The following is a 25,098-nucleotide window of genomic DNA, read 5'->3' on the forward strand; positions in this document are numbered from 1 at the left end:
TCCAGCTAATATAACTGAATAACATTCTCATGGAGCAGGAAAATAAAAGCAGATCTTTAAAAATTAAATGAAGTGGCAAGTGGATGAAAGTATTAGGTCTAGAAAAAACCAAGATATTTAAGGGGGTACTGTATATATCAAAGCATGGAGACGGATAAAGTGGAGAGAAATCTAGCACTAGCCAATCAGTTCCTGTCATTTTTCAAACACAGCCTGTAAAAAATTTTTTAGATCCTGATTGGTTAGTGCTTCTTATCTTACCACTTTATCTCTCTCAAAGCTTTACTAAATCTCCCCCTTAAGGGCATACTGTATGTATTAATAATTGTGGAACTGAGTGATTTTAAACACTCTGTATCGTGGTGGATATTGTAATTTTTAATGAAAATATCCCTGCTATGTACGTAGAGAAACCCACAGAGATAGTGGTAGTGATAACTGCTGTCTCTACGAGTTACTTTCCCGACATTTTGTAGGAGATTTTCATGTTTGTGAAATACTTTTCCGGGACACTGTTTTTGAGCACAATGTCTGTTTCCGGATGGAAGCTGCGGGAGTGGGATCAAAAGATCTCTCGCCTGTTACTATGGGGTGTATTCAGTTGGTGTCGGATCCTCTACGACTGAGAGGATCCGACACTGCACTATTCAATTTGCGGGCGTTTTCTAAAGGTTTAGCCAATTTTCGACAATGCCGATCCGAATTTTTTTGTCAAGCAGGCCAAAAACCTGTTGAAAATGCCTGCAAATCTGACAAAATACATGGATTCGCGGCTAATCCACAGATGCACGTGTTTTCCGACAAGTCAGAATTCCTGCCTTGTCATAAAAAACGGCACTTGACTTGAATAGGTCGAATCCAGATTCCACCTAAAAAAGTCAGAAGCTGACGTTTTTCAGACAAGTCAGGAATTCCGACAGTAATTGAATAGACGCCTATGCCTCCATAGACTAAAAGGAGTTTATACCAATTTAAGATGGTGTAAACGAACATGACCAAACTCTAAAAAGCTTTGGTTTAGTACATAGGTGTCAGATCTTAGTCCCCATTGATAATAATTGGGACTTCTATCTATAGTGCTAATTGCCATTCTGCAAGAGATTTCTGTGAAATTTCCTGCATTATGCTATTCGTACATAGCCAAAAATCATAAACGGATACAGAAACTTCAGTTTCTACGTAATTTTATGGAATAAAGCTTGATACAAAGGCCCCTTAGAGTTAAGGATAATAATTCGTGACTTAAGAATTGGTGGGATATTTTATCACAGCATGAAAAAAAATAAAGTGGAGAGATCTAAAACTCTAATCAGTCAGCTTCTCTCATTGAAAAGGCTGTGTTTGAAAAATGTCAGGAGCTGATTGGTTAGCGCAGTAAATACTAAATAGACTACCAAAATGCAAAATAACATCGTTTCTATGATCCCTAGGTCATAACACCTTCATCCATGACAAAAACACATTTTTCAGACATTTGAGAAAATTCACCTCTACAAAAGTTACAGTAGATTTCCTGCAGTAATCTTCTCTTCTCTGCACTTCTGAACATGGAAAAAAAAAACATAAATTGTGATACTTGAAGAAAACGAATACTATTTTATTCACTTCTTTCCTAGTTAATGTTACGTAATATAATGCAGATGTTAGTGTGCTTCCAGACCAAAATCCTTTCTGCACAGCAGTCTATTTATTTTTTTATATTATTTTTTGAACTTCCTTCCCCTATTTATAGGGTTGCATTTGTGGTTCATTGTAAGGTCACAAACCGTTTGTTCCCAGGATTAGGTGCAATTCCATCTCTATGGCAACAAGTTGTGTGACTACAGTTAACCTCTTTTGTATGGTTTTATTAAGAAATAGTCTGACTATCTACACCTGATTTAAAAAAAAAAAAAAATGTCTCATGCAATTTTTATACAGTTTCATACTAATTTATTATACAGGTAGCACAGAAAGTTTTGAAGAATGCCAAACAAGCATGCAGTAGGCTTGGGCAGTACAGGATGCCCTTTGCTTGGGCAGCAAGGTAAGCAATGTTTGAAAACTAAATTTGCTTCTAGTATGCTGTGTAGCAGTGGAGTAAGCAACATGCGCACTTCAGAATATTGTGTATGATAATGTTCTGTCACACAAGTTAAACAAATTTCTTGTCCTAACAGTTTTATGTTTACACCTTTGCAGTTTATAATAGTCATTGGGGGTAATTTACTGCGCGTAAAAAACAGTGGTAGCCTCGGGCTTTAACGCCTCGGGCTGTTCAACCAGAACCCCATTTCTCGCCCAGGAAATTACTGTGTTAACCCATAGAATCCTGGATAAGTTCCTGGACGTATGGGTTAACGCGGACATGGCAGCAGAAAAAAGGCAATTTAACGGTGATTTCTGTTTGAGCCCTGTTAATTGCAGACTGCCTTCAGGGATAATAGAATATCCCAACTGCTTCAATTAGCCCGTGGTAAAAATACTGCATCTAATAGAGTCTCTCCCTCCCCCCCCCCCTCCCCCCCGAACGACCTTACTAAATTGAGAAGGAATACCACTTTTATTGGCCTTTTTATGTAAATCACCTTTTTTGCAGTCGTGTCTTTAGTTGCTCTTTCTCATTTTTCAGACCATTGTTTAAAGATTCTTCATGGACACTGGATAAAAGTGGGAGGTTTTCTGCAATTTACAGACAGGACAGCAACAAACTTTCAAATGAAGATATGCTTAAATTGCTTGCTGATTTTAGAAAGTGAGTATTTAATTTTCCTAATCCTGTTGTTCTTGTGATTCTTGTGGTCCGGTTAGTTAATATTGGCTAGATTTAATTCAGGGATTGTTAGCATGCATGTTTTGGCTTCATGTGTGACTATTAGTCACTCAATGGAACTGCACAATACAGCAGAGGAGTAAGAGTTTTAAAGGTACAATTCCACCTTTTTTTCTGTTAAAACTGGAATCCACATAAAATAGCATAAGATAACTGTTTGTGTTACCTATGAAACAGGTTAGTTATGAAGACAACACCACCCTAGGCTAAATGTAACATGGTGAGACTGATTGATAAAAAAAAAAAAAATACAGCTTATCTGAAATGAGTTGTATTTATTATTGAGTTAATTGAGGTCCACATTAAAGTCCACCAGTGAATTAACCACTACTTCAATTTGCTGTTAGGGATTTACTGACTTGAAAAACGTTGTTCTATGGATATTGTACCTTCTAGGGCAGATGGGTGTGGTATTGAAGGTCGACCACAATAAGGTTGGCAGTGTCTAGGTCGACTACTAATAGTCAACAGGGATTCTATGTCGACAAGGTCTCTAGGTCGACATAGTCTAGGTCAAAAGGTCGACATGAGTTTTTTTATCTTTTTTTGTGTCGTTTACCGTACAGTGACCCAGAATCCCAGTTAGTGCACCGCATCCCCTCGCATGGCACGCTTTGCTCGCCATGCTTCGGGCAGGGTGCTTCGCTCCGCTACCACTGCGCTTGGCACAGGATACCATTCTCAATCGTAGTCCACGTGGTTCGTAAAGTATGAAAAAGTTTAAAAAAAAGAAAAGAAATGTGAAAAACTCATGTCGACCTAGAACATGTCGACCTAGTTACTGTCGACCAATAGTGGTTGACCATGAGACCAGATACCTGGGCAGTTTCAAATAGCTGTGGGACTTAACTGAGTGGCTGCAGCTCTGCTGTGAGCTATTTAATTACTGCTGGCTTCCCTGAGAATGCACTTAGCCTCATTAGCTGCAAGGAAAAATCTGTGTTAAGTGCACCCTCTGGGGCTTACCGTGCATGGCGCTTAACCTGGGAGCTATGATTTAATGCCCATTAGCAGTGCTAACTGGGCAATTGCCAAATAATTAAATAGCTTCGGACGTTAAACCCTGGAACTACAGCGGATCAGTAAGTAAAACTACAATTGCTGTGTAGAACAAGTGCTGTACATTTACTTCAACCAACTTTATGTGCATTGGTGCCACTGGATTCCAATGTGACCTTTAGGATTGTGCAGTGGAAAAACCCTGATTTTGTCATTGCTTTAATACATGCATGTAAGACTATCCCATTTATGATTAATGCTACACAAATAGGAAAGATATAAAGGGCAAGTATACAGGCTATAAAAATGCATTGTCATGGCATTGGATCTATTATCCTGAATACCTTTCACATGATGTTTTCTGGAAAAGGCTTTTCAGCACCATGGCTTAAATATAATGAGTAATGCTTAACCATTATACAACATTCCCCACACTGCCTCTGGTATCTCCTCCTGATTAAAATACTTACGTAGTGCTCCTCACAGTGACTGTAGAAGAACACTTGGTGATCACAGCGGAGGGTAGGAAGTTGTTGCCAAACACATCAATTATTTACTTTTTATTTCCTCTATTTCAATAAGAAATCTCATACTTGTCTTCCTCATTAGTGTATCAAATACATAACGCAAGCAAAAGTTGTGTCCATCTGGAGCCCCCCCTAACAGGAACAAACACCGGCAAACCAGATCTGTGACTTCTGCTTTATAATACCAGATCTTCATGGGGTAAAGATCTTTGTAAAGGAAAGAAACAGGGAGCATTAAGTAGTGCAAGTGCAGACATGAGCTTTATTAATGTGGAAATCTATTCCGCATCAGTGTAACAAGACAACAGTGCATCCTGTACTGGTCCCACCACCTAAGTATATGATGTATCGCAGAGACGGTGGGACTGCCAACACTGGGACTCCAGCAGATACCTTCTGATATGTGAAAAAAATAACCGATAAGCAGCATATGTGATATTATAATTTTTTTAGTACATCTGGATGATTATCCGTTGCCATAAAATAGTATGGTGTCTGCGAAATTGTTAGATGTTTGCAGATACTGTAGAGTAAAGTGATTTTTGTCCACTTTATCTGCTTTCATACATACCGAGGGAAGATGTTAGTTTCAAATGGTGCATTTGACACTTGCCACCTCTTCTTACAAACTCCCCCCTCCTGTTCCTACGTCTGCTGATCTTCTCTAAATGGCTTTTATTGGCTTTACATTTTAAGTCTTCTGGATGAAAAATATTATTTAAGAAAAAGAAAACCTCGTACGCTATGGTTTTAGTCAAATATTTCTAGTGTATGATTCATATCTTAAGTATTTTTTGTTTTAGCAATACATTCAATAAAGTGAAGTAAGAAATACAAGTATTTACAGTTCATCAGAGACGTTACAGTTCTAACTTTGTTATCTAAATCTGACAAAAGTTATGCATCCTATGACAGAATTTTTTAAACTTTGCTATAGTTACCTGGCAAAATAAATGTTTGACATAATTGAACTGGTTCCCTGAGAATGTTTTAGCATTTCATTTTGACAGATGGAGAAAGAAAAGCCTTCAAGGTTCTGACTCTCTTAAATGATATTTATTGGGGAGGTACAGAATGTTCCGAGATAAACTAGTTTTAAGATAGGTCAGTGTTTACCCTTAGGTTTTGTCCGCAAAAAACCTTGCGGCCCTCACCCCCAATTTTGGATTACCGGAGGTATGCACGCTCACGATACTCTTGGTATCCAATTCTAAAAAAAACTGCATCCCAGGGTTTCTACTTTGAAAACCCTGCGGTACGTGGGGGGAAAAAGTTGGATACTTACCTCTGTTCCTGCCAGTCCGGTGGTTTCCGCTGCTCCGGTCATCTCCCCTCCATCTTCCCACTGGGGAGGGGGCAGCTGGGAGATGTAGCTCTCCCTGCTACTGCCTCCGGACACACACCGGGTTTCTCACATGCAGTACTTACACACACCGCTTCTGCAAAAGACCTGCCTGTCGGAATCTGGAGGAAGAAGACACCGCTTTGAAAGGTGAGTAATTAAGGACTAATTAAACTAGTTGGAGACTGATGCAGGGGTTCCAGAACAAGTCTCGATTTTTCTTAAAAATTACAATTGTAGGGAAAATCAGACTGGCACTTGAGGTGTGAGAAGAAATCACAGTAGCTCATTTTTTCTCCTTCAGTTGAATAGGAAAAGCCCTGCAGCTGCGGGATAAAACCCCACACTGCAGGGTATATCAAAATTGAGCGCACAATTGAATATGCCCCTTAATCTTAATTTCTCTAACGTCCTACTGGATGCTGGGGACTCCGTAAGGACCATGGGGAATAGACGGGCTCCGCAGGAGACTGGGCACTCTAAAGAAAGATTTAGTACTACCTGGTGTGCACTAGCTCCTCCCTCTATGCCCCTCCTCCAGACCTCAGTTAGAATCTGTGCCCGGCCAGAGCTGGGTGCTTTTAGTGAGCTCTCCTGAGCTTGCTAATAAGAAAGTATTTTAGTTAGGTTTTTTATTTTCAGAGAGCTTCTGCTGGCAACAGACTCTCTGCTATGTGGGACTGAGGGGAGAGAAGCAAACCTACTAATTGCGGCTAGGTTGCGCTTCTTATTCTACTGGACACCATTAGCTCCAGAGGGATCGAACACAGGACCTGACCTTGTCGTCCGTTCCCGGAGCCGCGCCGCCGTCCCCCTCGCAGAGCCAGAAGTCAGAAGCCGGCAGAAGCAAGAAGACATCAAAATCGGCGGCAGAAGACTCCTGTCTTCACATGAGGTAGCGCACAGCACTGCAGCTGTGCGCCATTGTGCCCACACTACCCACACACTCCGGTCACTGTAGGGTGCAGGGCGCAGGGGGGGGGGGGGGCGCCCTGGGCAGCAATTAGGATACCTCTTGGCAAAATGACACATATATACAGCTGGGCACTGTATATATGTACGAGCCCCCGCCATTTTATTACACAGACCCGGGACTGAAGCCCGCCACTGAGGGGGCGGGGCCTTCTTCTTCAGCACTAACCAGCGCCATTTTCTCTTCACAGCTCCGCTGAGAGGAAGCTCCCCAGGCTCTCCCCTGCAGTATCAAGGTAGAAAAAGGGTAAAAAGAGAGGGGGGCACATAAATTTAGGCGCAAAATTATCATACACAGCAGCTACTGGGTAAACACTAAGTTACTGTGTAATCCCTGGGTTATATAGCGCTGGGGTGTGTGCTGGCATACTCTCTCTCTGTCTCCCCAAAAGGCCTTGTGGGGTCCTGTCCTCAATTAGAGCATTCCCTGTGTGTGTGCGGTGTGTCGGTACGTTTGTGTCGACATGTTTGACGAGGACGGTTACGTGGAGGCAGAACAAGTGCAAGTGACTGTGGTGTCGGCGCCGACACCTGATTGGATGGATATGTGGAAGGTGTTAAATGATAATGTAAGCTCCTTGCATAAAAGGTTGGATAATCAGTCAGGGTCTCAACCCGTGTCTGATTCTACAGCTCAGAGGCCGTCAGGGTCTCAAAAGCGCCCACTATCCCAGCTGGTTGACACAGATGTCGACACGGATTCTGAATCCAGTGTCGATGACGATGAGGCAAAGTTGCAGCCTAAAATGACTAAAGCCATCCGATACATGATTACAGCAATGAAGGATGTATTGCACATACCGGAGGAAAACCCTGTCCCTGACAAAAGGGTATATATGTATGGGGAGAAAAAGCAAGAGGTGACTTTTTCCCCTTCACATGAGTTAAATGAATTATGGGAAAAAGCATGGGATTCCCCCGATAAGAAAGTGCTGATTTCCAAAAGGTTGCTTATGGCGTACCCTTTCCCGCCAACGGACAGGATGCGCTGGGAATCCTCCCCTAGGGTAGATAAAGCTCTGACACGCTTATCTAAAAAGGTGGCCCTGCCGTCACAGGGTACGGCCGCCCTAAAGGATCCTGCAGATACAGTAGGAAGCAGGAAAGTATCCTGAAGTCTGTTTATGCACACTCAGGTACTATACTGAGGCCGGCTATTGCGTCGGCCTGGATGTGTAGTGCTGTGGCAGCATGGACAGATAATCTGTCTGAGGAAATGGATATCTTAGACAAGGATACCATTTTACTGACCCTGGGGCATATAAAAGACGCTGTCCTATATATGAGGGATGCCCAGAGGGACATTTGCCTACTGGGCTCTAGAATAAATGCAATGTCAATTTCTGCTAGAATGGTCCTGTGGACTCGGCAATGGACAGGTGAAGCCGACTCCAAAAGGCACATGGAGGTGTTACCTTGCAAGGGTGAGGAATTGTTTGGGGACGGTCTCTCGGACCTAGTTTCCACAGCTACGGCTGGGAAGTCAAACTTTTTGCCATATATTCCCTCACAGCCTAAGAAAGCACCGTATTACCAAATGCAGTCCTTACGATCACAGAGAGGCAAGAAGGCCAGAGGTGCGTCCTTTCTGGCCAGAGGCAGGGGTAGAGGAAAGAAGCTGCACAACACAGCTAGTTCCCAGGAACAGAAGTCCTCCCCGGCTTCCACTAAATCCACCGCATGACGCTGGGGCTCCACAGGAGCCAGGAGCGGTGAGGGCGCGTCTCTGAAATTTCAGCCACCAGTGGGTTCGCTCACAGGTGGATCCCTGGGCTATACAGATTGTGTCTCAGGGATACAAACTGGAATTCGAAATGTGATGTCCCCTCACCGTTACCTCAAATCGGCCCTGCCGGCTTCCCCCATAGAAAGGGAAGTAGTGTTAGCGGCATTTCACAAGTTATATCTCCAGCAGGTGGTGGTAAAGGTTCCCCTCCTTCAACAAGGAAGAGGATACTATTCCACAATGTTTGTGGTACCGAAACCGGACGGTTCGGTCAGACCCATATTGACTTTAAAGTCCCTGAACATTTATCTGAAGAAATTCAAGTTTAAAATGGAATCGCTCAGAGCGGTCATTGCAAGCCTGGAAGAGGGGGATTTTATGGTGTCTCTGGACATCAAGGATGCGTACTTGCATGTCCCCATTTATCCACCTCATCAGGAGTACCTCAGGTTTGTGGTACAGGACTGTCATTACCAATTCCAGACGTTGCCGTTTGGCCTGTCCACGGCACCGAGAATATTTACCAAGGTGATGGCGGAAATGATGGTGCTCCTTCGGAAGCAAGGGGTTACAATTATCCCATACTTGGACGATCTCCTCATAAAGGCGAGGTCCAGGGAGCGGTTGCTGATTAGCGTAGCACTCTCTCAGGAAGTGTTGCAACAGCACGGCTGGATTCTGAATATTCCAAAGTCGCAGCTGATTCCTACGACGCGTCTGCCCTTCCTGGGCATGATTCTGGACACAAACCAGAAAAGGGTGTTTCTCCCGGAGGAGAAGGCTCAGGAGCTCGTGACTCTGGTCAGAGGCCTCCTAAAACCAAAACAGGTATCGGTGCATCACTGCACGCGTGTCCTGTGAAAGATGGTGGCGTCATACGAAGCCATTCCCTTCGGCAGGTTCCATGCGAGGATCTTTCAGTGGGATCTGTTGGACAAGTGGTCCGGATCGCATCTTCAGATGCATCGGCTGATCACCCTGTCCCCCAGGGCCAGGGTGTCTCTTCTGTGGTGGCTGCAAAGTGCTCACCTCCTCGAGGGCCGCAGGTTCGGCATACAGGACTGGGTCCTGGTGACCACGGATGCAAGCCTCCGAGGATGGGGGGCAGTCACTCAAGGCAGAAACTTCCAGGGGCTGTGGTCAAGTCAGGGTACTTGTCTGCACATCAATATCCTGGAACTAAGGGCCGTATACAACGCCCTGAGTCAAGCGGAGCCTCTGCTTCAAGACCAACCAGTGCTGATTCAGTCAGACAACATCACGGCAGTGGCCCATGTAAACCGCCAGGGCGGCACAAGAAGCAGGCTGGCAATGGCAGAAGCCACCAGGATTCTTCGTTGGGCGGAGAATCACGTACTAGCACTGTCAGCAGTGTTCATTCCGGGAGTGGACAACTGGGAAGCAGACTTCCTCAGCAGGCACGACCTCCACCCGGGAGAGTGGGGACTTCATCAAGAAGTCTTCACGCAGATTGCAAATCGATGGGAACTGCCACAGGTGGACATGATGGGGTCCCGTCTCAACAAAAAGCTAAAAAGATATTGCGCCAGGTCAAGGGACCCTCAGGCGATAGCTGTGGACGCACTAGTAATACCGTGGGTGTTCCAGTCGGTCTATGTGTTTCCTCCTCTTCCTCTCATACCAAAGGTGCTGAGAATTGTAAGAAAAAGAGGAGCGAGAACAATACTCATTGTTCCGGATTTGCCAAGAAGGACTTGGTACCCGGAATTGCAAGAAATGCTCACAGAGGACCCGTGGCCTCTGCCTCTCAGACAGGACCTGTTACAACAAGGGCCCTGTCTGTTCCAAGACTTACCGCGGCTGCGTTTGACGGCATGGCGGTTGAACGCCGGATCCTAGCGGAAAAAGGCATTCCGGATGAAGTTATTCCTACGCTGATAAAGGCTAGGAAGGATGTGACTGCAAAGCATTATCACCGTATATGGTGAAAATATGTTGCTTGGTGTGAGGCCAGGAAGGCCCCTACAGAGGATTTCCAGCTGGGTCGATTCCTGCACTTCCTACAGTCAGGAGTGACTATGGACCTGAAATTAGGGTCCATAAAGGTCCAGATTTCAGCCCTATCCATTTACTTCCAAAAAGAACTGGCTTCACTGCCTGAGGTTCAGACGTTTGTTAAGGGAGTGCTGCATATTCAGCCCCCTTTTGTGCCACCAGTGGCACCTTGGGATCTTAACGTGGTGTTGAGTTTCCTGAAATCCCACTGGTGTGAGCCACTTAAGACCGTGGAGCTAAAGTATCTCACGTGGAAAGTGGTCATGCTGTTGGCCTTAGCTTCGGCTAGGCGTGTGTCAGAATTGGCGGCTTTGTCATGTAAAAGCCCCTATCTGGTTTTCCATATGGATAGGGCAGAATTGCGGACTCGTCCGCAATTTCTGCCAAAGGTGGTGTCGTCCTTTCATTTGAACCAACCTATTGTGGTGCCTGCGGCTACTGGTGACTTGGAGGATTCCAAGTTGCTTGACGTAGTCCGGGCTTTGAAGATTTATGTGACCAGAACGGCTGGAGTCAGGAAGACTGACTCGCTGTTTGTCCTGTGTGCATCCAACAAGCTGGGTGCTCCTGCTTCAAAGCAAACTATTGCTCGCTGGATCTGTGGCACGATTCAGCAGGCTCATTCTGCGGCTGGGTTGCCGCATCCAAAATCAGTGAAAGCCCATTGCACGAGAAAGGTGGGCTCTTCTTGGGCGGCTGCCCGAGGGGTCTCGGCATTACAGCTTTGCCGAGCTGCTACTTGGTCGGGTTCAAACACATTTGCAAAGTTCTACAAGTTTGATACCCTGGCTGAGGAGGACCTTGAGTTTGCCCATTCGGTGCTGCAGAGTCATCCGCACTCTCCCGCCCGTTTGGGAGCTTTGGTATAATCCCCATGGTCCTTACGGAGTCCCCAGCATCCACTAGGACGTTAGAGAAAATAAGATTTTACTCACCGTTAAATCTATTTCTCGTAGTCCGTAGTGGATGCTGGGCACCCGTCCCAAGTGCGGACTTGCTGCAATACGTGTATATAGTTATTGCTTACTAAAGGGTTATGTTATGTGGCATCAGTTGAGTGATGCTTGTTTGTTGTTCATACTGTTAACTGGGTAAGTTTATCACGAGTTATACGGTGTGATTGGTGTGGCTGGTATGAGTCTTACCCTGGATTCCAAAATCCTTTCCTTGTAATGTCAGCTCTTCCGGGCACAGTTTCCTTAACTGAGGTCTGGAGGAGGGGCATAGAGGGAGGAGCCAGTGCACACCAGGTAGTACTAAATCTTTCTTTAGAGTGCCCAGTCTCCTGCGGAGCCCGTCTATTCCCCATGGTCCTTACTGAGTCCCCAGCATCCACTACGGACTACGAGAAATAGATTTACCGGTGAGTAAAATCTTATTTTTCCTTTTTTCAGTTTGTTATATTCTGTAATGAATGTACAAAATAACATTATCTTGTAATATTTGTTTTTGCTGGTCTGTATAAGTATACAAAGATCTCCTATTAAGATGTTTAAGCATTTATTTTGCTGCACATGTAAGCGTTGTGCTGACCTATATTTAGAGTATACGCTGGTGAATGCATTATCTAAAAATAGAACAGCAGGCTATGCACTTACTGTAAGAATGCTGTTGTAGCTTAGTCAGTATCCATACCTAAATGTTTCTGGATTTTGTGTTTATTTAGTTTTGGGAAAAACAAAATTGTTTTCAAATCATTCGTCTGCAGGATGGCATTTATGAGAGCCAAACTCTTATTTATGCTTACCATTTTCAGCGATTGAGGCTGCTTTACTGTAGGTTAAAAAAATAGTTCTCTAAGATATTAGCTGATCTTGGCATGCGCAAATAACTCATCTCTATCTGTAGAATGTTTTACATTCAGTAGTTTCACAAGTGGTTTTTCGATGATGGTTTTCAAGCTTGTCATAACTGTGTGTTCATGTTATTTAGATTATCCTTTTCTGGGATGTACAGATGGGTCCACGGTTATCTTGACTAGTTTTCTGCGCCTAGGCACAACATGATTTATTAGCATAAACCCTTTATCTATTGTTCTCAACTGCAATACAATACAGAGAACAATACAGCAGGGGATTAAGTCATTACAGCAGGGGATTAAGTCCGACTGGCCAGTCTTAGTTAATCCTATTAAAGGTCAAGATAAATGTGGACCTATCTGTAGTTATGTGACCGGTGGTCAGGAGACCGACGGTCACATAACCTCCCCCTACATTCCGCCCCCTCACAATCCCGACGGTAGGCATGCCGACCAACAGAGACTGTTCCCACTCGTGGGTGTCCACGACACCGATAGAGTAGGAATAGAACCCGTGGCAACCATAGGTCGCCACCGAGCACGCAGCGTGACGAGCGCAGTGAGCCCACAAGGGGCTTGCTGCACTCGCCACCCCCCGCCGGGATTCCACTTCCGGGATCCCGGCATCTGTATACTGAATGGCGGTCTCCTGACCCCCGATCACGCTTACCAGACCCTCCTTTTCCATGTTTTTTGGGCTTATTGGTAGTGTGGCACTTTTTTAATTTAACAAGAAAATGTAAGAAGGTTTCCTACTTGAGAATTTCAATACTAGATGCAGGTAAAATGTTGCATCTGACTTTTACTTTCTAGTCAGACATCAAGCCACATATGAACTGAGTTACGTGTGACACCAAGGCAGCGGACTTGAAGGTCTTACTTAGGAAATGTGATGTTGTTGACATTGAGTGAGATTGAAGTGAAGGCGGTGACTATGGAAAGATGGAAGATGATAGGCTCATGCTGGGCTTGATCTAGCACTGGGACATCCATGTGGAGACAGCATAGGTAACAGTTGGTTACTCAATATAGTACAGAAAGGGAGAAGGGGGTAAATAGATGCACTGTAGATCTGGCATTGTCAGTGTAGAGTAGGTACAGGAGACCAAATGATGAGATGTACAATAAATAAGGCAGAGAGATGAGAACATAACCTTTGGCCCACAACAAGGATAGACTGTGTAGAAGATGTGCGAGAGATAGAGACACTAAAGGAAGGAGTGATATGTGTCTGAAAGGTGTTCAAGAAAAGCGTGTGGTCAACACCAGCATAGAGTTCCAGGTGGAGGAGTCTGGAGGAGTGAGTACTGTCTCAATGGAATTTTGGGATGATGGCCTGATTTGCAGAGAGTTGAAAATAGAGATAAAGAAGAGAAAGTTCTATACAGTAGGCGGCTATACACAAGTTACTCAAGTACTATTGGAGGCTAAAGATAAATAGTGCTGTAGTTTAAATAGCTAAATTTTATTTTAGGATTGGAGCGATGAGCTCTTGATAAAAGAAGGATGGAAATGTACCATTGGAGACAGTCTGGTTGACGAGGTAGGCATGCAGTGGGGGAGAGAGAGCTGATAAGTAGGGAGGGTAGACAACCTTGTTTGCGAGAAAGCATGAACTAATCATGGAGTATGGAGGAAAGATTAATGGACCTCTTACTATAAATTATTCTGGATCTTTAGAAATCAACTCAGATTCCTGTGACTTGTACCTGCAGATTTATATAGTTATGTACTCATGACTTCTAATATCAACATAATTAATGGAATAAGAACATTATGCGACATAGTATTCCATGTAGAACTACATTACTATGTGTACCTGAAAGCTTATGAAGAAAAGATAATCCATTTATGTAACTACCACCTAATTCTCTTTTAGATATTGCAATATTCTTTTCAGAATTTCCTTTAAATACTTTAGCTTTAATTACATTAAAATACAGATATGACCAAGCAAAGGGTTTTTTTCAGATTTTCTTTTGCTAATGAACTTCCTCTGCCCATAAAACATATTGAGGTTCTCTCTAGCTACAGTCATGCTTGTTATGACCTGCCTTTCCATTTGTTTATAGACCTGAGAAGATGGCTAAGCTTCCAGTTATTTTAGGAAATCTAGACATCCACATTGATGACGTTTCTCCTGATTTTCCAAGTAAGCTCCATATTTTACAGTAAAATCAGAGGTCCAAATGTAACCACCACCGCATGATGATGTGTGTTTTTGTATTGTTCCTACAGATTATGTGAACTCCTCCTACATTCCCATGAAACAATTTGAGAGCAATGCAGAGACCGTGGTAACATTTGAAGTAGAAGAGTTTGTTCCTTGCATTCCAAAACACACACAACCATTCACCATCTATAATAATCACCTCTACGTTTATCCAAAGCACTTGAAATATGATGGCCAAAAGGCATTTACGAAGGTAACCGTAATCTTTTAGCTACATGTGTAATCGTTTTAGAATATAACAGGCCTTTAAATTCTAAACACACTTACAGGACATTAAAAGGTTGAGGTTTTCATTTACCCACATACTGTAGGTGCTGATAAAGATTTGAGAGCAAAGAAAATGGTAACTTTGCACCAGGACAAATCCTGTTGCAATGTGGGGTGTGCAAATACAATAATAATAATATTTGTATTATGTTGTATAAAGGCTACATACTGGCTCCTTTTGCATGTAGCACACAAATACTGGGCAGCTTTATTTTTACACTGCAATTTAGATTTGCGTCAGGACTTGTCCCTCCCAAAAGTAAATGTCTCTGGACATGTTAGATTTGCCCCTCCTGCAGTGCTAAACAGTTGTGCCAAGGTGCAGAATTACAATTTTTCTCTGACGTCCTAAGTGGATGCTGGGGACTCCGTCAGGACCATGGGGAATAGCGGCTCCGCAGGAGACAGGGCACAAAATTAAAAGTTTGACCACTAGGTGGTGTGTACTGGCTCCTCCCCCTATGACCCTCCTCCAAGCCTCAGTTAGGTTTTTGTGCCCGTCCGAGCAGGGTGCAATCTAGGTGGCTCTCCTAAAGAGCTGCTTAGAAAAAGTTTGTTAGGTTTTTTATTTTCAGTGAGTCCTGCTGGCAACAGGCTCACTGCAACGAGGGACTTAGGGGAGAAGAAGTGAACTCACCTGCGTGCAGGATGGATTGGCTTCTTAGGCTACTGGACACTAGCTCCAGAGGGACGATCACAGGTACAGCCTGGATGGGTCACCGGAGCCGCACCGCCGACCCCCTTGCAGATGCCGAAGAGAGAAGAGGTCCAGAAACCGGCGGCTGAAGACTTCTCAGTCTTCATGAGGTAGCGCACAGCACTGCAGCTGTGCGCCATTGCTCTCGGCACACTTCACACCAACGGTCACTGAGGGTGCAGGGCGCTGGGGGGGGCGCCCTGGGCAGCAATGAAAGTACCTATTCTGGCTAAAAATACATCACATATAGCCCCTGGGGCTATATGGATGTATTTAACCCCTGCCAGGTTGTCAGAAAAACGGGAGAAGAAGCCCGCCGAAAAGGGGGCGGGGCCTATTCTCAGCACACAGCGCCATTTTCCTACACAGCTCCGCTGCTAGGAAGGCTCCCAGGCTCTCCCCTGCACTGCACTACAGAAACAGGGTAAAAACAGAGAGGGGGGGCACTTATTTGGCGATATTAATAATATTTAAGCTGCTATAAGGGGAACACACTTATTTAAGGTTGTCCCTATATATTTATAGCGCTTGGGTGTGTGCTGGCAAACTCTCTGTCTCCCCAAAGGGCTAGTGGGGTCCTGTCTTCTATCAGAGCATTCCCTGTGTGTCTGCTGTGTGTCGGTACGTGTGTGTCGACATGTATGAGGAAGATGTTGGCGTGGAGGCGGAGCAATTGCCTGTAATGGTGATGTCACCCCCTAGGGCATGGGTCTTCATCCTGTGGCCCTCCAGCTGCTGTGAAACTACACATCCCAGCATGCCCTGCTACAGTTTTGCTAAAACTGAGGCAGGGCATGCTGGGATGTGTAGTTCCACAGCAGCTGGAGGGTCGCAGGTTGAAGACCCATGCCCTAGGGAGTCGACACCGGAATGGATGGCTTTGTTTATGGAATTACGTGATAGTGTCAGCACGCTGCAAAAGTCGGTTGACGACATGAGACGGCCGGCAAACCAGTTAGTACCTGTCCAGGCGTCTCAAACACCGTCAGGGGCTGTAAAACGCCCTTTACCTCAGTCGGTCGACACAGACACGGACACGGACACCGAATCTAGTGTCGACGGTGAAGAAACAAACGTATTTTCCAGTAGGGCCACACGTTATATGATCACGGCAATGAAGGAGGCTTTGCATATCTCTGATACTGCAAGTACCACAAAAAGGGGTATTATGTGGGGTGTGAAAAAACTACCTGTAGTTTTTCCTGAATCAGAGGAATTGAATGAAGTGTGTGATGAAGCGTGGGTTACCCCCGATAGAAAACTGCTAATTTCAAAGAAGTTATTGGCGTTATACCCTTTCCCGCCAGAGGTTAGGGCGCGCTGGGAAACACCCCCTAGGGTAGATAAGGCGCTCACACGCTTATCAAAACAAGTGGCGTTACCGTCTCCAGAAACGGCCGCCCTCAAGGACCCAGCTGATAGGAGGCTGGAGAATACACTAAAAAGTATATACACACATACTGGTGTTATACTGCGACCAGCAATCGCCTCAGCCTGGATGTGCAGTGCTGGGGTGGCTTGGTCGGAATCACTGACTGAAAATATTGATACCCTGGATAGGGACAATATTTTATTGACTATAGAGCATTTAAAGGATGCATTTCTTTATATGCGTGATGCACAGAGGGATATTTGCACTCTGGCATCAAGAGTAAGTGCGATGTCCATATCTGCCAGAAGAAGTTTATGGACGCGACAGTGGTCAGGTGATGCGGATTCCAAACGGCATATGGAAGTATTGCCGTATAAAGGGGAGGAATTATTTGGGGTCGGTTTATCGGATTTGGTGGCCACGGCAACAGCCGGGAAATCCACCTTTTTACCTCAGGTCACCTCCCAGCAGAAAAAGACGCAGTCTTTTCAGCCGCAGTCCTTTCGTTCCTATAAGAACAAGCGGGCAAAAGGACATTCATATCTGCCCCGAGGCAAAGGAAAGGGTAAGAGACTGCAGCAAGCAGCTCCCTCCCAGGAGCAGAAGCCCTCCCCGGCTTCTGCAAAGGCCTCAGCATGACGCTGGGACCTTACAAGCGGACTCAGGGGCGGTGGGGGGTCGCCTCAAGAATTTCAGCGCACAGTGGGCTCACTCGCAGGTGGACCCCTGGATCCTGCAGGTAGTATCTCAGGGTTACAGGTTGGAATTCGAGACGTCTCCCCCTCGCCGGTTCCTAAAGTCTGCTTTGCCAACGTCTCCCTCCGACAGGGCGACGGTATTGGAAGCCATTCACAAGCTGTATTCTCAGCAGGTGATAGTCAAGGTACCCCTTTTACAACAGGGAAAGGGGTATTACTCCACGCTATTTGTGGTACCGAAGCCGGACGGCTCGGTAAGACCTATTCTAAATCTGAAATCTCTGAACCTGTACATACAAAAATTCAAGTTCAAGATGGAGTCACTCAGAGCAGTGATAGCGAATCTGGAAGAAGGGGACTTTATGGTGTCCTTGGACATCAAGGATGCTTACCTCCATGTCCCAGTTTGCCCTTCACACCAAGGGTACCTCAGGTTCGTGGTACAAAACTGTCATTATCAGTTTCAGACGCTGCCGTTTGGATTGTCCACGGCACCCCAGGTCTTTACCAAGGTAATGGCCGAAATGATGATCCTTCTTCGAAGAAAAGGCGTATTAATTATCCCTTACTTGGACGATCTCCTGATAAGGGCAAGGTCCAGAGAACAGCTGGAGGTCGGAGTAGCACTAACTCAAGTAGTGCTCCAACAGCACGGGTGGATTCTGAATTTTCCAAAATCCCAACTGATCCCGACGACACGTTTGCTGTTCCTAGGGATGATTCTGGACACTGTTCAGAAAAAGGTGTTTCTTCCGGAGGAGAAAGCCAGGGAGTTATCCGAACTCGTCAGGAACCTCCTAAAACCAGGAAAAGTGTCTGTGCATCAATGCACAAGAGTCCTGGGAAAAATGGTGGCTTCTTACGAAGCGATTCCATTCGGCAGATTCCATGCACAAATTTTTCAGTGGGATCTGCTGGACAAGTGGTCCGGATCGCATCTGCAGATGCATCAGCGGATAAACCTGTCGCCAAGGACAAGTGTGTCTCTGCTATGGTGGTTGCAGAGTGCTCATCTGTTAGAGGGCCGCAGATTCGGCATACAGAACTGGGTCCTAGTGACCACGGATGCCAGCCTGAGAGGCTGGGGAGCGGTCACACAGGGAAGAAACTTCCAGGGCGTGTGGTCAAGCCTGGAGACGTCTCTTCACATAAATATACTGGAACTAAGAGCAATCTACAATGCTCTAAGCCTGGCAAAACCTCTGCTTCAGGGTCAGCCGGTGTTGATCCAGTCGGACAACATCACGGCAGTCGCCCACGTAAACAGACAGGGCGGCACAAGAAGCAGGAGGGCAATGGCAGAAGCTGCAAGGATTCTTCGCTGGGCGGAAAATCATGTGATAGCACTGTCAGCAGTGTTCATCCCGGGAGTGGACAACTGGGAAGCAGATTTCCTCAGCAGACACGATCTTCACCCGGGAGAGTGGGGACTTCATCCAGAAGTCTTCCACATGATTGTGGTCCGTTGGGAAAGACCAATGGTGGACATGATGGCGTCCCGCCTCAACAAAAAACTGGACAGGTATTGCGCCAGGTCAAGAGACCCTCAGGCAATAGCTGTGGACGCTCTGGTAACACCATGGGTGTACCAGTCAGTGTATGTGTTCCCTCCTCTGCCTCTCATACCCAAGGTACTGAGAATTATACGGCAAAGGGGAGTAAGAACGATACTCGTGGCTCCGGATTGGCCAAGAAGGACTTGGTACCCGGAACTTCAGGAGATGCTCACGGAAGATCCGTGGCCTCTACCTCTAAGAAGGGACCTGCTTCAGCAGGGACCTTGTCTATTCCAAGACTTACCGCGGCTGCGTTTGACGGCATGGCGGTTGAACGCCGGATTCTAAAGGAAAAAGGCATTCCAGAGGAAGTCATCCCTACCCTGATTAAAGCCAGGAAGGAAGTGACTGCACAACATTATCACCGCATTTGGAGAAAATATGTTGCGTGGTGTGAGGCCAGGAAGGCCCCCACGGAGGAATTTCAACTGGGTCGATTCCTACATTTCCTGCAAACAGGATTGTCTATGGGCCTCAAATTGGGGTCCATTAAGGTTCAAATTTCGGCCCTGTCGATTTTCTTCCAGAAAGAATTGGCTTCAGTTCCTGAAGTCCAAACTTTTGTCAAAGGAGTACTACATATACAGCCCCCGGTTGTGCCTCCAGTGGCACCGTGGGATCTCAATGTAGTTTTGGATTTTCTCAAATCCCATTGGTTTGAGCCACTCAAATCGGTGGATTTGAAATATCTTACATGGAAAGTAACCATGCTACTGGCCCTGGCTTCGGCCAGGAGAGTGTCAGAATTGGCGGCTTTATCGTACAAAAGCCCATATCTGATTTTCCATTCGGACAGGGCAGAACTGCGGACGCGTCCTCAGTTTCTCCCTAAGGTGGTGTCAGCGTTTCACCTGAACCAGCCTATTGTGGTGCCTGCGGCTACTAGCGATTTGGAGGACTCCAAGTTGCTGGATGTTGTCAGAGCATTAAAAATATATATTTCAAGGACGGCTGGAGTCAGGAAGTCTGACTCGCTGTTTATACTGTATGCACCCAACAAGCTGGGTGCTCCTGCGTCTAAGCAGACGATTGCTCGTTGGATTTGTAGTACAATTCAACTTGCGCATTCTGTGGCAGGCCTGCCACAGCCTAAATCTGTCAATGCCCACTCTACAAGGAAGGTGGGCTCCTCTTGGGCGGCTGCCCGAGGGGTCTCGGCATTACAACTCTGCCGAGCAGCTACGTGGTCAGGGGAGAACACGTTTGTAAAATTCTACAAATTTGATACCCTGGCTAAGGAGGACCTGGAGTTCTCTCATTCGGTGCTGCAGAGTCATCCGCACTCTCCCGCCCGTTTGGGAGCTTTGGTATAATCCCCATGGTCCTGACGGAGTCCCCAGCATCCACTTAGGACGTCAGAGAAAATAAGAATTTACTCACCGGTAATTCTATTTCTCGTAGTCCGTAGTGGATGCTGGGCGCCCATCCCAAGTGCGGATTGTCTGCAATAATTGTACATAGTTATTGTTACAAAAATCGGGTTATTATTGTTGGGAGCCATCGTTTCAGAGGCTCTTTTCGGTTATCATACTGTTAACTGGGTTCAGATCACAAGTTGTACGGTGTGATTGGTGTGGCTGGTATGAGTCTTACCCGGGATTCAAAATCCTTCCTTATTGTGTACGCTCGTCCGGGCACAGTATCCTAACTGAGGCTTGGAGGAGGGTCATAGGGGGAGGAGCCAGTACACACCACCTAGTGGTCAAACTTTTAATTTTGTGCCCTGTCTCCTGCGGAGCCGCTATTCCCCATGGTCCTGACGGAGTCCCCAGCATCCACTACGGACTACGAGAAATAGAATTACCGGTGAGTAAATTCTTATTTTTTTTTCTGTTCTTACAACTCTGAAACAGTCCTGTAACATGCAAAACTAGGAGGCTGCTCAGAAGTATTAGACGCCTTTCATTTACCCTAATTTCTCAGAAAACAAGAACAAGCGTAGAAAGGTAACAACAAATGTTTTGGATGGAGGAAAATAGTTAAAAGAACACTTGTACATTCAAGGCCATGTTTGTGTTGCTTTATTGTGTAATGTTACAGTCGACTGTTTTTATAGGTTGATGTTTACAGCTTTAGGGGGAGATGTGCTAAGCAGTAAAAAGAGTGAAGTTGCCCATGGCAACCGATCATCATTGAAATAACATTTATAATTTGCATATTATAAAATTATACAGAGCAGCTGATTGGTTGCCATGGGTAACCTCTCCACTTGCTCACTTCCCCACTCTCTTTACTGCTTAGTACGTCTCCCCCTTAGTCTTTACCAAAGTGTTTTACAGTTCTAGCCACCGAGCCCGCAGGGGTTTATGTCTTTTGGTAGAACAATTGTGTTTCTCCTTAAAGTGATTTGAGAGTGAATGGGTAGTGACCCCCTTTTTTATGCTTAAGTGTTCACTTAGACGTGTTTTAAGTGTCCAGTTGGTTCTACCTATATAAATCAGATGGCAGCTACTGTATATTCGATCAAATAGACCACATTCGTGGTATGACATGCCTTGAAATGGTTCAATCTGTAGGTGCATCCATTCACAGGCTTGGCATGTTGAACATCTGAAGAAGCCTTTGCTTCTTACTGGATGTGTGGTGGTAGTTGTAAAAGCACTTTTGGTTAATTTTTTCTTTTAAATTTGGGGCTTTTCTGTAAAAGAACTTTGGCTGCGAAGGCATGATAGTTTTCAGAACCAGATCTCTAGAGCAGATGCTAGTGTTTCTTCACAATTGACTCAGTCTTCTTGTGTTGCCCTGTATACTGGTTTATGAATGAATACTGGAAGGAATTCTCCAGATCAACACATAATGAGGGAGATTCAAATGTTTGAAAAGTCAGTTGGGAGTCTGTTTTTTCCTATCTAATAGACAGGAAAAAACAGAGACCCAACCGATTTTTCAAACATTTGAATCTCCCCCAATGTCTTTCTTTTCAGGAGTTCTCATCTCTCGTTTTTTTGAGGACGTTCTGCATTTTTTTAATTTGTCTTTTTAGTTGTATGTTTTTATGTTCTAGAAATAAATTGTATGTCTCCGTGCATAGGTACTGATACATTTATGCATATTTTCCTTTATGTTTCACTTCTATGATATTAATTAGATTTTATTTATGTTCATTTCTGTCAAAAAGCTGTGATTTCACTTTCCATGTACAGTATATCTTAACATAAATCTCTTCTTATACAGTAAATCAAACAATATAACTTGTTTTATTTTTGTCTTTTTTTTTTTTTTTTTTTTATTATGATTATTTTAGGCAAGAAATATTGCCCTGTCAATTGAATTTAGAGACTCGGATGATGAGGAGGCACAGCCTTTACGGGTTGGTTGCATATTTAACACTGGATATTTTTGTTTACCTTCAGCTTTGTAAAACAAAATTGTGGAGGCGGTTACATTTGGCATGACTTCCATAGAAGCCTTTCCCAATAAACTACTGCACACTTTTGGGTATTACGGTACAGATAAGTCTGCTTATTTTTTCTGCAAGCAACCAGCAATATTCCTATGGGACCTTCTGCTTAATTGAATTGCATTCCCTGTAGCCAGTTAAGTTTTTTTTTTAGGTCTAGGTATATAATTGTAAATGTTATATTGGTGGCTATTTTTTTTTTTCTGATGTGCTTCTAGATACATTTGTTTTTCAGTATGTAGATAATAAGCAGTTATGGGCATATTTGAACATTTATATTCATCTTGTCAATTTCACTGATAAAATTAAGTAAAAAAATTATTGAGAATCATTCGTAATCTATATCTACAAGCATAGGAGATAAACTGTACCGAGTTACAGAAGATGTGTAGGTTTTCCATTGCCATCTCTAAAGGCATGTGTAGTCCTTACTGTTCCCATCATTGTTGATTTAGAACTGTTTATGGCAACATTTGTACTGCCAATAATCTTAAAATTTTAATTTTAATAGTACAGGTGGAATAATTCCCTTTAATTTACAAACGTTTTAGCTCTGCCGGTTACATAAAACTTTGTAATGAAATGAGAAGTTCTTATTCTGTTATTTCCTTACATGCAATGTGATCATCTAATAAGACAATATTTATACTTGATTCATTTTGTCTTTCTTAAATAAATGTCTCTAGTTCAACTCGCCAAATTGCCATTAGTTCAAATAAACCATACATAACCCTGAATATTAGAATAACCAAAGAGAGTGTTTTTCTTTGTGCAGAGGGATTATTCCTACACCTACTAACATACTGTACGTACAGTAGTTGTTCTTTGTTTAGTGTGTGGGAAGTAAGCACAAGTTACAGGAGAAAATATATCTTCCCCTCCCATGCTACAATTTTTTTTTACGGTCATCAACGTCAACTAATAGTACAGTCTATTTTAGCTATAGTTTTCTCTTTTTGTTAAACTACAGGGTTAATCCGAAATCTGGCGACTTGATAGGTTTATACTTGTCTCATTTTTGCAAATGTAAAAAAAATGTTGTACTGTTGAAATCATACAAGGGGAAAGATTCCAATACAAAAGAAGAATAAAGGAATGGAAGCTGAAGGTAGTGAGGTGTAATTTGTCATGTTAATATAGAGCAGGGAAATCATTGATCTATGATGAGCAACATAACATCAGTTCACTAAACCTATGCATCAATTAATGTTTTCTCTGCCTTAGTGCATATATGGAAGACCTGGCAATCCAGTCTTTGTGAAAAATGCCCTGGCCTCTGTTTTGCACCATCAGCAGAATCCGGAGTTCTATGATGAGGTGGGTTTGCCTGAAAGAGCAGTGATGGTTGGTTGCTAATGTGTGGTACACCGGGTGTTTCTATTGTGAATGAAAATCTATACAAGAAGCATTTAATTGTTACATTGCTTAATCCCATGCTCAATTATGATAAGCCTGTCCTCACGTGCTAATTTTTTTTAAAATACTATATTTTTGTTATAGCAAAATAAAGGGTTATACATGAAATATTTGTTGCTTAAGTTTTAACGGGATGCGGTCATATGACCGGTGCTCAGGATCCTGGCAGTCACCTTACCGACGCCGGGATCCTGAGTGATCAAAATGGAGGCAGACAGAATGCTGACCCGCAGGGATTATTCCTACTCATTCTCAGTGGCCGCCGGACACCGGAGCTCACTCCTGACTTCCGGCTCAGGCAGTATGCGCGTGCAGCACTATGGGAGAGGCGTCATGACGTCTCTCCCATAGATCCGAAGAGCGGGCGACCAGGTGGAGGGCAGCAGCGGTCCGGAAGCAGGGTCAGGGCTGGTGAGTATTGGGGGGGGGAGGTGTTTATATGTGTGTAAGCGGCGCTACTAGGGGACACGTCTGCTGGGGGCACGTCTACTGGGGCACAACTACAGGGGACATAACTACTGACTGGGTGCATATCTACTGGGGGCATAACCACTGGGGGCACTAGTAATGAGGGCATTGCATAGGGGACACTTTATAAGGGGCATCACTCCTGGGGACATAATGGGCACTACTACTGATGGCATTGTATCAGTGACGTGCGGTGGGGTGAGTCAGGTGAGGCAGAGCCTTTCTTTTCATACTTACGTTTGTGCCAGAGTTTTGACTGCATAAAGTATATGAAAAATACAAAGAATATGTTTGAAATATGTTATTTGCATTATTCTAATAATTTTTTATAGCCAAAACTCTGGAGTGAAAAGTCTATGGCAGGTGAGGCAGTGCCTCACCTGTGTATCTTTTCCGTACATCTCTGATCAAAACTCACCAAATTTCCAGGAGTTTATACTGCTGCACCTGTGTATAATGCCCAGATGTACATTTTGGCTCATATATTGCATGTAAATCTGGCTCTGGTGCTAGCTAGTGCCTCCTGAGCCATTTAGCTCACTGCACGTCCCTGCATTGTATAAGGGTCACTATTGCTGTGGACATTATGTGTATTTGGGGTGCTACTACTGTGGGCTTTGTGTATAAGGGGCACTAATGTGTGGTGTAATGTTAATAAGATTGTGCTACTGTGCTTCATAATTTGAATTGGGGATACTATTGGGTGACTACGCATCTTTCTTTTTGAGACCACGCCCCTTTTTTCATGTGTGTGTATGTGTAAGCGGCGCTACTAGGGGACAGCTACTGGGGGCACAAC

The 25,098-nt window shown here is 44.5% G+C and overlaps 1 protein-coding gene across 14 annotated transcripts in view; it reads left to right on the forward strand.

The window, feature by feature from the left end:
- Nucleotides 1–25,098, forward strand: part of DOCK9 (dedicator of cytokinesis 9) — a 513,264-nt gene that overhangs the window by 269,960 nt on the left and 218,206 nt on the right. For all 14 annotated transcript variants that reach the window (XM_063953262.1, XM_063953265.1, XM_063953272.1 and 11 more), the window contains exons 14-19: nt 1,944–2,026; nt 2,612–2,734; nt 14,265–14,344; nt 14,431–14,618; nt 22,260–22,325; nt 23,640–23,732. In XM_063953262.1, the coding sequence (XP_063809332.1) occupies nt 1,944–2,026; nt 2,612–2,734; nt 14,265–14,344; nt 14,431–14,618; nt 22,260–22,325; nt 23,640–23,732 (633 nt within the window). The remainder of the gene's footprint in view (nt 1–1,943; nt 2,027–2,611; nt 2,735–14,264; nt 14,345–14,430; nt 14,619–22,259; nt 22,326–23,639; nt 23,733–25,098) is intronic.

This window comes from Pseudophryne corroboree, chromosome 2 (assembly GCF_028390025.1).
Source record: "Pseudophryne corroboree isolate aPseCor3 chromosome 2, aPseCor3.hap2, whole genome shotgun sequence".
Classification (NCBI taxonomy): Eukaryota; Metazoa; Chordata; class Amphibia; order Anura; family Myobatrachidae; genus Pseudophryne; species Pseudophryne corroboree.